Source organism: Apteryx mantelli, chromosome 6 (assembly GCF_036417845.1).
Source record: "Apteryx mantelli isolate bAptMan1 chromosome 6, bAptMan1.hap1, whole genome shotgun sequence".
In the NCBI taxonomy this organism is placed as follows: domain Eukaryota; kingdom Metazoa; phylum Chordata; class Aves; order Apterygiformes; family Apterygidae; genus Apteryx; species Apteryx mantelli.
In genome coordinates, this window is record NC_089983.1 from 26,806,922 (window position 1) to 26,821,831 (window position 14,910).

The 14,910-nt window shown below is 39.2% G+C and overlaps 1 protein-coding gene across 1 annotated transcript in view; it reads right to left on the bottom strand.

Annotated features, from left to right (window-relative positions):
* The window catches only part of LOC106499302 (rap guanine nucleotide exchange factor 4), an 81,927-nt gene that overhangs the window by 46,412 nt on the left and 20,605 nt on the right, over window positions 1-14,910 (bottom strand). The window contains exons 2-6 of the mRNA XM_013960769.2: window positions 13,298-13,351; window positions 12,876-12,982; window positions 10,803-10,924; window positions 9,153-9,336; window positions 2,051-2,135 (exon numbers count right to left, since the gene is read on the bottom strand). Of these exons, the coding sequence (XP_013816223.1) occupies window positions 2,051-2,135; window positions 9,153-9,336; window positions 10,803-10,924; window positions 12,876-12,913 (429 nt within the window). The 5' untranslated portion in view covers window positions 12,914-12,982; window positions 13,298-13,351. The remainder of the gene's footprint in view (window positions 1-2,050; window positions 2,136-9,152; window positions 9,337-10,802; window positions 10,925-12,875; window positions 12,983-13,297; window positions 13,352-14,910) is intronic.

Here is a 14,910-nt window from a genome sequence, read left to right on the forward strand (position 1 = left end):
GGGGGGAACCCTCAAATTCTGGACACAAGCCAAATGACAACCTGAGGGGGCTGCATCTTCTAAGATGGGTGGACAAATTCATGCTCTGATGTCCTAAAGGCACCGCCAAACCTCTGCTCAGGCACCGAGCATGAACCCCAAACACCAGCCACCTCTCCCAGAACGCCTTCCTGACACACAGTGCAGAGCACTCCCTGTTTGCAGTCGGGGAGGGAGAGGGATATGTAGAGGAGTTTGGACGTTTTTTTGCTACAGCAATCAGCAAATGCACCCACTCACCTTTAATTTCCATAACAATTAGCTCACCAAACTCCCTTATAACCTCTGCCTGAGGGCAAAAAAACTTCCACAGGGACAGAAGCATGCCAGCTTTAGCCCTACTCTGTGCAACGTAGAGAGCTTTTCTCCCACATGTATGTCTTCAGATGTCTTCTCAGCTGTTTCAGCCATTTGCCTCTGCAGTGAATGAATCCTCTTGATGAAGCCAAGAATTTGATTTGTTTTTAACACTGTATTATATAATTGTTTTTCATTCATACATTAAGTTCACAGACTTCCCTAGCGGGGATTAGTTCACCAGCATGCGACTTCAGTTTTATCCATTTACTTTCTGCTGCCTGTGGCTTATCTAGAAAACTTATTACTTTGGGTATTATGCCTTGCTTAAAATGAATAATCATTCCATTTGCTTTCAAGCTGATTGACCATTAATCTTCTGGTTCATAGGAGCAATGTTTTCTGTTGCTCCTCTGAAGAATTCCTCTATGTTAGTAGTAGGTTTTGTCCTCTGCTTCAGTTCATGCTGCAAGTAACAGGCTGCCATTTCCAAATTCTTACTAAAAAGCATAGAATCAACTGCACTTCTTGCATTTCTTCCAAATGCCACATATTTCTTGTGGTTTGTATCATTTGCCTTACATGATCTATATGCCGCTTGCTGTGGATTCTGATCTCAAGTCTGAATTTCTTCTGAGGTGGAAATATTTTGTGTTTTGGGGTTTTTTGTTCTGGATTATGTCTAGTATCAAGAGTGTTGTCCATTCTCTATCAGTATCTGTTTACCTTGGGTGGTTTCTTTAGTTTGATTTGAAAAGTGTAATTTCTGAATCTTTCAGAAGTCTTTTTTTAAATACTTTTTTCCACATCCCAGAGATGCTTAAGAATTTGGTTGGCTGTACCATTTTAGTTCAGTTACCCACTCTGACTCTATATTCTGTTCGAAAAAACATCTTTCAAATGCTATATTTTTGCACAGGGTACTAACTTTCTGTAATGCAGTGCCATAATTAGCTGCATTTGTCAAAGTTAGCTGAAAATTATTAAAAACATCAAGAGCTTCCGAACAAGTTATTATCAAAAATAAACCTACTTTGTGATCGGCTTCATTTTTCTGAGAGCATCCATATCTCGCGACTACCAAGTAAAGTGCTGTTTAGCTTGTGTCTGTTGTCCCACACAGTGTGTCACCACTGGTGAAACTTAACAGGTGCCTTCCCCCCACCAGGTATTTTCTCCGGGTAATTTATTCTTGGTTCAGCGCACAGTTCTTGCCTGCTCGGAGAGAAGGTGTTTGACGAGTCTTCCTTCACTTGTGTCCAAGCACCAGCTGGCCAGCACTGCACAGCACACCCTTCTGCACTGTGTAATTCCTCCCCCTAACTGGTTTAAGCCGAGAACTCCAAAAGTTCAGAAATCGGACATCCATTTTGCTGAAATTCAGCAGCAATGCAGTCCCAGGCGTCAGGTCTGATTTCATGTGCGTTAATTTAAATCCAGGTATGGACCAATATCATGGCTGTGAGGCACCTGTGACAAGGCAGTAAGGTAGGGACTATGCAGAAACAGGAGGCCCTAGAAGAATTTCAGCTGACAGCCAAAAGACAACCTACATCTGCATAGTGCTTGTGTGGTACCCACAGGTGGGAATAAGTCCTGTGCAGGGAGAGTGTGGGTGAAAAGGTTTGTAGGCTCTCAGATGCTGGTAAATCACCAAGAAAGTCACAACTCAGCCTTGCCTTTGGGAATGAGTTATATTTTTAGAAATACTTACTGTGGTAGAAAGGTGAGATAAGGCCTTAATGTGAAGAAGTTCTTCATATATGATTTCTAAATCATCTACAGTTCTCTGGCCAGGCCTACAGACAGAAGATAAAAAGGACAGCAAAACATGTAAGTTCCCAAAATAAATGCCTTAGAAAAGTACAGACCACCACAAAATGCTGGTGTACTGTCTGCAGAAGGGCCAGTTAAAATTCTTAAGCACGAAATGATTGTATGCTGGATATGCCTCAATTAAACCATGTCTTCTGCAGAAGGAGGAAAAGTAAATCAAGGGAAGTAAAGAGTATTACATTAAGTAGAGAAAGGAAAAGGAGCTAATTTGGACATTTTAACACCTCCAAAATGGACAGATTTTTGCACCATACAGTAAGTTTAAATTAAAAGAAGAGATTGAGTTTTAACACTGCTGCCCAGACTGATGTAGGGTGACAATGAACTCTTCTCATTTCAGGGTAGGAGGGAAGAGGCTATGCAGCCTCTGTGGGCACGTCTCCAGCACACTGCACTGTAGTGGGGTGTGCACAGCCTCCGCAGCACACCCAAGCAAGCCTGAAGCTAGCTCAAAGTGGTGGCAGCACAACACACGTAGCAGGATATCCAGTGCCACCGCAGCTCTGAAGCACATACTGCTGCGGCTGCACTGCTACCGGACCTTGCTGCCGCTGAGTCCTGCTCCTGTGGCAAAGGTGTCCAGCAGGGCTAAAGAAAACAGTCCAGCTCCCAAGCACCTTTACTTCAGGCACTTTGGGTACACCCTTTCTAAACAGGGACCAAAAGATGGTTCTGGCTTGAGACTGCAACACACAAAGACTGGAAGCACTGTGAAGCCACCTGAGTGAAACGGAGCAGCAGCCATGGCAACCACCTGAGCGAGAGCCTGATTGGGCAGCTTTCCCGATCAAATCAAGTGTTTCATATGTAAAATGGTCATCAAAAATGATATATAAAGATTTGTTCCTTTCAAGACTTCCCAAGCCACGGTAGGATCTCCAGGATTTTCCATACGCTGCACTAATTGGTTGCAGCAAACAGACAGTAGTGGTGGATTGTAAGGACGGTTCAGATTTCTGCCAAACAGATTCAAAGAGGGAGCAGAGCATCTCAGAAGACATTAAATGTTTCCTAAGTACAGTTAATGCTGCGTGCTGTTTAGCCTCAGAGGTAAGTAAGAACCAGTCTTTTTCCAACTTCTCTCACTGATAAATACAAGAAGTTCCAATTATTAAAAAGCAGGTATCAATGAAGGAATAATCCTCCTCTAGCACAGTGAGAAAGAGGCTGTCACTGTGATTGGAATAATGGCATTTCTGTAAAGAGTCTAGACACCGGTGAATTTTCCAATTGCTAAAAAAGGACACAAATGCTCTGAGGACTGCAGCGTGCCAGAGACACTTTGGAGGATCTAAGAAATAGTACCCAGGAGAAGGGGCTGAAGGAACTTACGGGAATAACTTCTGATCTATTTCCCACTCACAAGATTCTCTTTAGTTTAAGTGTTTGATACCACTTTATTTTCTAAAAGGACAAATTCTCCCATGATGTAATCTCACACAGCTCAGTGGAGTTACACACACACACACACACACACACACACACAAAATCCTTTAAAGCAATATTCCAAGTTACTTCTAGAGGACTAAGTCATTCCAAACAATGTATGGTTTAGATTTGTGGAAAGCAGAATATAAATAATTAAATTATTGATTTATAAGGGCCAAGAGCAGAGGAGAAGAGCAACTGAGAGTCGTAAGAAAGGAGAGAGCAAAAATTTAAGAAGTGTGAAAAAGAGATACAGAAAGCCCAGTCCAGGGGGCAGGAGTTTCAGAGGAGAAGGCTCACATGCCTGCATTAGAAACAGGCTAGTGCACAGGTCTAAATCCAGTTTCTGCAGTGTGTGACGTCTAAAGAATCAGCAGTACAGTTGAGTCTTTGGACAGTCCTAAAAGATATGTAACAATGAACATTTTTGATAGAAATTTTCCTCCTAAAATGTCAATACTACAGGAGATTCTGGCATCTAGAGGGTCAGGAAAGTCATATAAAAAGGGCATATATTGCTCTGTAGTTTTTTTGCCTAATCACCTATTGGTTCAACAGTCTGCCTAAATCACGTATGAGGTAGAGGGAGCAATATGGTGCAGTATCCAGCAACCTTTTTGCTCTGGAATTATATTTCATCTTTTCAAAAAAGAAGTCTGATTGTCTCCAAGACTTCTTTTGGATGAAAGAAGTACTGAAGAGGTCACAGAAAACATAAGGACAACTAAGCTCTCGTCTGCCAAGCAAGCTAAATTTTTCATCTGTTCTTCATTTACCAATGACATGCACTTATTATTACCCAGATGAAAGACCAATTTAGAACAGAAATGTCTTGGATGGAATTATTCTTTTTTTATACCGAATGGAATAAACTGTATAGGGGGAAACAGAAACTGATCTGGTACTACTATGCCCTCTAGTGACTCAAAATATTCACTCTTTGCTATTTCAAAATTTGGATTGAAATGATGAGCCTGCCACTCCCAGTGACTTATGTGGGGAAGTAGCAGCTTACTTAAGAACAGAATACAGCTAAGCCAGTACCACCTACCTTCCAATGCAGATTTAAGAAACACAGGGTAAACATTTTAACAGAAGATACTTCCCACAAGAAGAAACAGCATTAATTGTATTACATGCTTGCAAAAACAGCATTTCTTGGAAAACAGAAAAGACAGTGTATCAGCTTAACAAATTCCTACAAGAAATTAAAATATGAAAGAATGATGTCTAACTACATCAGATTTCTATCAAGACAAAAGGGTACACTCTTCTTTCAGATGTCCATTTGTCTCCTGTGTTATCACATTGGGAGGACTGACAATCTATAGTGGATGTACCCAGTCTTTACTTTTGCTTCTCCAGATGTCATGTGGAGAGATATTAGGGATCACGGCTTCTGCAAAACCTGTGTGGTGACCCACTGATGTTGATTTGTAGGATCCTGCTGTGTAAAGACCTAGTTTCTGCAGGGGACACATTCTAACAGCAATGCCTGGTTATAGGCAGGATAATAAATGGGATAGGTAGAGAACAAGGCTACACATTAACGGACAGGAGAGCTCAGGTGATATTAAGTGATCAATAAAAACCGTTCACTCTTTAGAGAATTTATCAAGGTCAGAGACACTGAGCTTCTCTGTGACTAGGATGTTGACACTAACGTGCTACTTTGGCATTGATAAACTATGTTTGTACAAGCAATATCACTGATCATTTTTATTACACAGTTAACCACAAAATTCTCCGATAATAGAAACAAAGGGAAAGATCAGAGACCCCATAACATTGTGATGATATGTCAAAAAAGCACACGTTTCCAGGCTAAAAATTTTGTCTTCTAGTACTATAAAGAATATGTAGCAGACGAGTAATTCTACCCACTACCTGTGTCTGAGTTTGAAAGTGAATGCAAGTTCACTTACTCTAGCATAGAAGCTAATTACATAATCTTCGTACTTGAATTAGTGCTCCTTGATTAAGGCCATAAATTCCACTTACCACATATAATAGCAATGAACATCAGTGAACTTATATCCGGAAAGACAATCTCTATTTCCCATCCCAGGAATAACACTTGATTTATTAAAGAGCATTGGCAGAAAACCCCACTAAGGACTATGGAACTGGATACACTCCTCCTGGAGATATTGAGTATAGATCTGACCACTTACAACTGGGTGGAATATGACATCTCAATAAAAATTCTTCAAGACAAGAGAATATATCTTGTTTAATTTTTCCCATACCTTCATGGAGCTATAGATTTTTAACAGTAATTAAGCGGTTATTTTACTATATATATCTTTTGTGCTGTTTACCATGTTTAACTCTTTTTTCCACTTCCTCTTCCTAACATCCTGTTCAGCTTATTTCTACAAGTGACACTGAAATTTGATTACTGATCACATGTGTGGACTCAAGCACTCTTTATACTGAGAAAAAAAATTTGCTGAGGGAAGTCACCAAGAATAGATAACATGGATTTGTTGTTTCAGTCATACTGATAACTTACAGCAGACTAGAGCATTAAAAGAGAATATAATCCAAAACATTGTCTGAGTTAAATACTGTGTCTAATGAACATTAGGCTCACTTTAAAGAGTTCTGTTATTATTGCATCTAGCTTTGTACTATGGCATCCTATTTAATTAGAGCTTACTATCAAATTAGCTATGGCTAAACAATATTAAAATCAAATAAAAATATTTTAAATTTGTTTTCAGGATGTATTTTCATACTGAAGAATTGAAACGTATGTAAGGGAGAGACATGTTAATTCAAAAATATTTTCTCCAGGGACCTGCTCAGGGTCTGCACCTGTGCTGCAGGGGCAGAGAGCCGTGTCTGCTACTTCACAAAAAGCTATTTTCACATTCACAGTGTATGTGTTTCCAAAAAAAAAAAGAAAAACCAAGAGCAACAAGAGCCTGCCAAAAATTTCCCTGAGATCTATTCTGTTTTTTAAACTATAGAACATTCTTTCACAGTTTGACAGTTAAAATGCTGCAGTTAATGTAATAAACAGAGATTTTTTTAAGTCGCCTGTCAAAACAAGTGACACTTTTTGCTAGAGATTTTCGGATTTTGAACAATAGAAAGTACCTTTCAAAGCAACAGCTTCATTATACAATCAAATTCTCAAAGTAATCTTCTCATCAAAGAATATTGTCTTATTTCTTTCATGGTAATTATCTGAGTTCTGCAACCTCTCTGGAAGTGGTGACTATTATAAAATGCAGCTGTGCTGGTTTGAAAATCATGGGTCCTGCTCAGGTCAGCTAGAGCCAGTATCTCTGAAGCCCTGACGATTCCCTGAACTTCTGGCAGCTGTAATGGGGTCTAGTCAAAACTAGCAGGACTTTGAGGATTCACTGAGATTTCAACAACTTTGATACACCTCAGCACAGACTGTATTTTTAACTAACAGAACCATAACATATGTAAACTGAACACCAGAAAGGTAGTTAATGTGGTGCCTGACAGTACAAACTTGCTTCTGTGTGCAAAGGGCAGCAAAAATAAGCACTTTCAGGGCTAGGAATAGGGAAAGATGTCAGAAGGCTGTCAGTCTTGAGAAAACCTCTATCCCCTCACTATATTACATGAAAAATCTCCCATGAATATTCTTTCAGATGATGCTGTGCAAGTGGCGACGCAGGGGGGACAGCAATACTTTTCACAGCATCATTCCAACCTTTCAACTCTCTGCAAGAAGTGTGGATGGTAATTAACATTGATATTGCCGGGGTGAACTTACACTGGCTGCTCTGAAAGACACGATGCAGAGAGAATGTAGTAGGCAGCCAAAAATCACGATAGCCTGAGGGAGCAATTCTCCAAGAGCCAGCCTGTCCAGCCAGCCTGAGGCAAAGGAGATGGTGCGGAGGTGCAGCGCCACAGCACACACAGCGCTGTCTCGGTCATCTGCTAATGACTGTTGTCTACTCATGGGTGTAAGGGGCCCTGCTTCCCTCCTCAGAATGTCCAGTGAGAAGAATGTGTTGAATTTCCCTGACACCATAAGGGTTTATGGAAGCATCAAACTCCCAAACTTGTTTGTCAGTAGTTTTCGTGTGATGGGGAGATCTCCTTTCGTTGTCCTTGACTAAACCTCTACCAAGCAGAGGAAACAGAAGCTAACCCTTTAAAAATATTGCTACACTGCAGTGTCATCTATTTTTATGAGCCCAAATATCCGATTGCACTTTCTGAAATTCAGTGCTTTTATCAAGTGCTTGGAAAAGTGCTGGCCAACTCCTATTCATGGAATAAGTTGGGTCCCTGTGCAAACAAGCGTACAATCTAAACAGACAACACAGGGACAAGAATGAAGGGGAAGGATACCAATGGAAACAGAAAAAGTGCAAGCATTTGTGTTAAGTGGTCCAGGTGCATTAAAACTTTTTTAGTACAAAAATTCTCACACTGTAGCCAGGGCCCAAATCTGTCCTATAACAAAGACAAACTTTGCCAATGGCCTCAAAGAAGCACGATCCAGCTTTGTGTACTTACCTTTCTTGAACTGACTCTTACATGTAAATAGTTAGTAAAGATCCCCTTAAGTAATTCATTATTCTCTCATTATTCTCAGTGCACTTAATTAGCAGTAAAATATGTCTTCAAGGGCCCCTAAATTCAACCTGCATAATAAAAAGGTGGCCTTCAATGGAGAGTCAAACACAGTTTATACTGGCTGCTTTGAAGTCATCACTATAAAGCTACCTGTAAAAAAGGGCTTTAGCACAGCTTTCAGTGTGACCAGAATGTATTGCTGAAAGGATGGTTACCCAACCAGTTAGTGAAAGGACATTATTTGATGCCAATTTTCCATCTGAAAATTGCAAATATCCTCTGTGGCCTAGGCAGAAAGCATTTTTTAAAAAAGATGTATTGGTTTTATAACAATAAGAATGGATAAATTAACCCATGGAGCCATATTTCACACCTTTCTAGTAAACTACAACAGGCCAAGTCCAGGCTCTATTAATTCAATAGAGTTCTGCCAAAGATGAATCTAATTAATGGCTGCCACTGATGACTGTGATTGAAAGGTGCCTGCTGTGTTGGCACCTTTCCACTCCATTCATTTGTATTAACTGAAATCAGCACAGTGAATTGCAGACCAGCACTGAAAGTGTTAATGGAGCAGGACTCTTCTATTGACTGCAACTTACTTTTGGGAAGACTCAGAAGTTAAATAAAAACTCATAAGGCTGCATTTTCCACAAGGTGACATTCATAGCCTTTGATGGTTGTTTTGAATACATAGTTGAACTTACAAGCATTAATAAGGACTGGAAATTAATTGATATTTACTTACAAACTTTAGAGGTTAAGCAAACTGGCAATGAAGTGTAATAACTGGCCAAAAAAAGCCTGATAATATGTGTAGCTTCCTCTTATTTGGAGAAACAGGCTTGCAGAATATACACACTTTCTTCCAGGGGCTGAAGCGTGATCCAAAAAACCTGAATAAAGGTTTGGGCCACAGTTTTGTCCATGTTATTTTGCAAGGCCCATGTATAATATTAACCTATTAATCTGCTTACGGTTTTCTGAGAATCATCCTCATATGAGCATCTGGTCCAATCTGAGACAGCAGAAGCATAGTGTCCTGTAGCTCCTCATCACACTCCTTTTTCTCTTCCTCAGTTGGCAAAGGGGCATCTTCATGCTCATCATCCAAAAACCGATAAAATAAGTATTTGTCCTGGAAATGGTGTTCCTGATCCACTGAAAACAATGTAAGATATCAAACACTAAGCTTTCCTCATTAAAATAAACCTTTTAGAAATCTGTGTAGCATAGTATATATCACAGATAGGATAGTTAAGAAGGGAAAGAAAACTACAGAGAAAGTGCAAGAGTATGAAACACCTTTATTTCTCATGAATGCTGAATTTATATAGTTCGGAGGATGCGCTTTTAAGTTGTGCACTACGAATGCTTTCAAAAGATTTCTACATATATGTGTTGTGGGTGTGTATACATGTGTATGTGTGTGCATATGTGTATATGATTTCCTTATGTTAGCTGTTTTTTTGTTGTTATTGCTTCAACCATTTCATTTAAGTGAACAATTCATAATGGAGAAATAGTTATATCATAAATTTCTAAAAGTGTTCTTTAGCATGAACACCTTAACTTATCTGTTTCAGACAGGGCTTAAAGGCAATAAATCCAGAAGCTTCCAAACTCCTTCTCGTGTACCAGGAAGGTCCGTGATCAATCTATAATCACAGGACCAAGTTCATTAACCTGCAACCTGATGGAAGAACTTAATGGAAAGTCTTCCAAAAAAAGACTTCTATAGACAGACTACGATAGGGCCAGGTACAGACCACTGGCTTCCAAGCAAGTCAGAGTGGTGTGCTGAGCTGATGCATCTCATAGCAGCTTGCCACTAGGAGTTCAAGGAAATATTGGGCAGGAATTAAAGCTAGAGCCCTTAGGGAAAGAAAGTGCTGGAAACGACATGTCTTCCCAGGGTGGAAATTTCTCCCTGGGAAGTGGGAAGCACAATAAAGGAAGACAGGAAGTGTGCTGTAATATGGCTGCTGTGCTGAACTTAGTAAAACTGTGCATACAAAGCTTCAGATATGGGTACTGCTTTAAAAGGCTGCCCTTTTGAGGGCTATAACATCCTGTTCCCCAGTAAATCCTGCCGAATGGAAACAGAAAGGCATATAATATACAGTCAGAAAATGACCGTAAAATCCCAGATCTCAGCACTGGGATTCTGAGATTCAAAACCCATTTAAAAGAGCCATTCCTAAATCATGGATCTGAACATGCACAAATGCTCACAATGACTTCTGAATGGTGCAGTCCTTGATCTGAAGATCAGGTGTGTGTATGGCTGTACATCTCTTGTTTTTGGGCCAAGTGCTATCCAGCTCTTGCAATACAATCACAAGGCAGTGTACTATGAACACAAACTAATAAATGTAGTTACAGTTATTATTATATTGCAATTTCATTTACTTTTCAACATTATCATAAGTTATAAAGGTATACTGGTAGGAAGCTGCAATCAATACTGTTTGCATGTTAAATTTGCGCTCATGAATGAAGAGGTCACTCTGTAGCATTCCTTTCGGGCTCATGATCCCTTTCTTTTTCATGAAGGAGATCTATAGAGATACTAATGTGACACATTGCCCATGTTTTAGTAAAGGCTTTAATTTTCTTTATCTTACCATGGTTAAGTACACCCTCCTCCAGCAATACTTGCCACATGCCAATGGCTTGGGTTCGTGAATGGACACAAGGACTTTGCTGCATCATCCAGTCAACTAGTTCTGTCCCCACACAGCATTGTCTGAAGGACAAATAAATAGACAGAAATTAAAAGGAAGCTATCCAAGAGAGCGATTACATACAGTATCTGTCAAGAGCGGTCATTTAAACTTTGCATAACCTGTCCTAATCAGATCTTATTATAGAAAAAACAATGTCTTCTATGCATATGTGCTTGAAATACCAGTTAAAGATGTTTATTTTTAACAGAACCACTTAAGCAGAACAACAAATCTTTCAGAAAATGGAATGTTAAGAGGATCAGTTAGCCTGTGCCATCTGGTGCAAAACCTGTTGCACTGCTGCAATAAATAATCTCCAACCAAAATTTAAAAGGAAATATGCCCTGTATACTATGGGATGGCAAGAGTCATGCATTTTTCAGAATCCTGGATGAAAACAATCATCTAACACTGTAGAAGCTTTGCCAACCAGAACAGTCTGCACAGGAGGAGCATATATCATGAGGATGTTCCTCACTTCGTAATCAAATTCTGGCTCCTATTCCATTTGAGGACATTGGTTTGTAGGTCTGTGGTGTTTCTGAGGCTCTTTCATGCTAGGTGATGGTCATCTAACAGCTCCTGACTGATCCATGCTGTGTGCAAATTTTTGTTTCAGAAGTAATATCCTCAACGGCAGGCCTGAAGTTCTGGAGAACTCCCAAAAGGGAAAAAAACCAAAAGCCAGATGCTCACTATGTAGAATTCTCTCTTTGTCATAACATTTCCTAACACTGCAGAACAAAAGCAAATGACCAGTGTGATCAAAAACTTAAAAATCTATAAATGATCACACATAGAATAGAGAAGAAGCCGGTCCTTCTAGACAGATTCTCATCGTTCTACAGTTTATGCATCACTTCCAGAGACCATGGAGATAGATACTATTGAAATTGCTGAAATTCAGCTTAAATAATGCTCCCCCAATTAAAATCTCATTTTGATGACAATATTTCTCCTCACATTGGTCCAACCTAAATTTTGGTATTCTATTTTTAAAAAGCCCAAGGATAAAACAGTAAGAGTTTTTCCCAGTTATGCTTAAGATTAAATGGTACAATTGTTTGGACCAGCATTGCTCTGGTCTAAACCATGCTTTTCTGTTCTAGAAGTATTCTGAACAAAAGAATACCCAATGTCACGTCATGATAGATTCTCAGATCAACTTACAAGTTCCAAATCTCTTATATCAAATTAAATACATTTTGGACCGAAATATCATGGAAAATCAATGCACTTATCTCAAAAGTGGATCAGTAAGTTATTGATTTACTGTTTAGAAAAAGATATACTCAGAGCTTTCAAATGAATTTTTATTTAAACATACTCAGAATAATGCACTAGGTACTTGATTTAAACATTAGATGCTAAAACAAATTGATTATTTCTCAAGCCAGCAATAGATAGAGCCTAAGTTCCTAAATTCAGATTCCTATTCTACAAGTGCCATTGTTATCCCATTTCAGCAAGACAGTGCTGCCACCAGCAGGAAGATAAGAAAGCCTGACATACACTGAAAAAGATTAATTTTGAATAGAGCAGGAAACCTTTATAAGGAATGTTTTTCGATAGGTGAATTTTCAGAACTCCACACTGAGCAATATCACTGTAGCAATCAATACAGTAACATAATATATTAATGAGCTTTCCTAGTATCTCTTACTGATATAAGAAAAGAACAGAATCTATATTTTAACTTAATATAGAATATTCCAGCTAACTATGCTATTAACTTTGGAAGAGTTTTTGCCTGTGAATGCTCCGTTCACAATCATGGACTCAATTTCCAGTCAAATTACTTCAGAAAGGATTTACCAGGCACATTAAAGACTGCATAACATCCAGACTCAAACAGCATCACAGAATAATTTCAGACCTTTTGAGACCTGCAAGTATGGTAAGGCATAAATCACAAATCAAAGGATGGCAGGCATAAAAATTCAGAGACCTCTATACAATCAGCTCACACACCTGTAAGTCTTCAGATGGTATTTACGATCTCTTATCATGTGAGGGGCTCGGGACAGAATTGCATTCCGCAAAATCTTTCCAGCTCTGAGGATCTTTTCAGAAGGAACCTTGGTGATCATGCAGAAAAAAAGGGACCAAGACACACAGGGTTTAAACTTTCCGCAATCTCTGTACTGCCTTCTGTAAAACAAAACACAAGTTCTCTTCTCCCTAAATTAAAAGTCCTTCCACAGATGCTTACTTATGCAGAGCAATGTAATTTTGTAATGTAAATATTGTGGATTTTAAGTCTCACATGATTATCACAGATCTAACAGAAAGCATCACTAGTACTTTAGCTGGTACATATCATTTTGTTGAAAATTTGAGTTATTTCCATTTGTCTAGTAGCCTGACTCTGCAGCTCACCTATGTCCTATTACCTGCGTAATGGTTTTAGTAGGACGATGTGGGATGTGAGGTTCAATAAGAGGTGTCTGAAAAATAAAATGAAATGAAATACATTTTTACAGGTTGAGCAGTAAAATAAAAAAAAACTATCATGAACCAAAGAAAAGGTGAAAGAATAGAGGGGAGATAGGACACATATCACAACAAAGGAAAAAAAAGGAACGCAGAGGGGTAAATGACAATAGAAATGGAGAGAAAAGAGAACAAAACTAAAACTCAACAACCACATCAGAGTGATGGGAAAACATTTTAGTTTGTTGGGGCAGGTTGTTAACAGGGACTGAATGAACTTCTAGCATGAATCTTTGGAAAACATCACACAAGGGGTGAATTTGTACTTGCTGACAGAGCAGATTATACTGGACACAGAGGTCTACCAGAAGGGTGAGACCTTTAGCTCAAGGGAGTCCCTACTCCTTCCCCACCAAGGGCAGCAGATGGGAACCATCATATCAGGAGACCACTTCTTCCCTTGCTTGTCCAGTCTCACCACCCAGCTGAGGCAGGACAAGAGAGGAAATAAGCTGCCTACCCCCATCAGCACAAAGGCTGGCAGAAAGCCTCTGCAATGGAGCCAGGCACCTTGAGATGCGAACCTAGGAGAGCCTCAAGATAAGCCTAACAAGGAGGGCAGAGAAGTCAAGGGTCTGAGGAGCAGGGCCTTCACTGCCTAATGCTGCAGCTCAAAACAGGGGGAAGGTCTCTGGCCACCCACACAACTACAGGCAGCATAACTGGGCCTTAAGTCAGGTGCAATACATTCTGGGGATTGCTGGGTACTGGCTTTCTTAAGCTGGGCATCTGTTTGGTAACTTCCACAGGATTTTCATGCTGTAACAAAGTCCCTGCAGTAATCAAACAGCGCTAGAAGCTACAAGCTCTCCAGGAAGCTAGAGGTCAGCCAGACAGAGGAAAATAAGGGAAGCACATGACTGAAATCAATAAAGATGAGATAATCTTAATGGAGAGGCCTATATATGGAAAGTAATGCAAGTGTTTTTTCATTTATAGTCATACCTTACAAGAAGTCTCTGAAAAGGCAAATCAACATAATTAAATCAGCCTTCCTTATTTTTCTCATTAATAAGACTAAAACTTTTTTAAAAGACTCAATTAAGTTATAAACATTTCTGTCCCACCAGAAGGGAGTGAAAGCATCTCTGAGTATTCATTGGTTTCTGAAAAAACGTGAAGCATTTGCAGTTAAAGCATGCTAAGAATAGCAAGAATCTTTTGAAAGATGCCTCTAATGCAAGCAAGGCCATTGAATAAAGGTTTCAAACAGGTATATAAATAAATGAAGAAGTCAGAGATGATCACTCTGTGTATTAATAATTTCTGCTTCCATTTTCTTTTAAAATGATTTCAAGTCCCCATAAGTTCAATGAGACTGAAGGTAATATATGCTTAAATGGTTTGTTAAATTAGCATTGAAGTCATTATGAAAATTATTTTTAAATTCTGCATTCTTAAAAGATGGTTTTCTATCAATAAAACACAATATACTCAATCTAGCTTCCAGATTTTAATTCTAGTTATGAATATACTTCAAAAGAGAGATAAATGATATAAAATAAAAAACAAG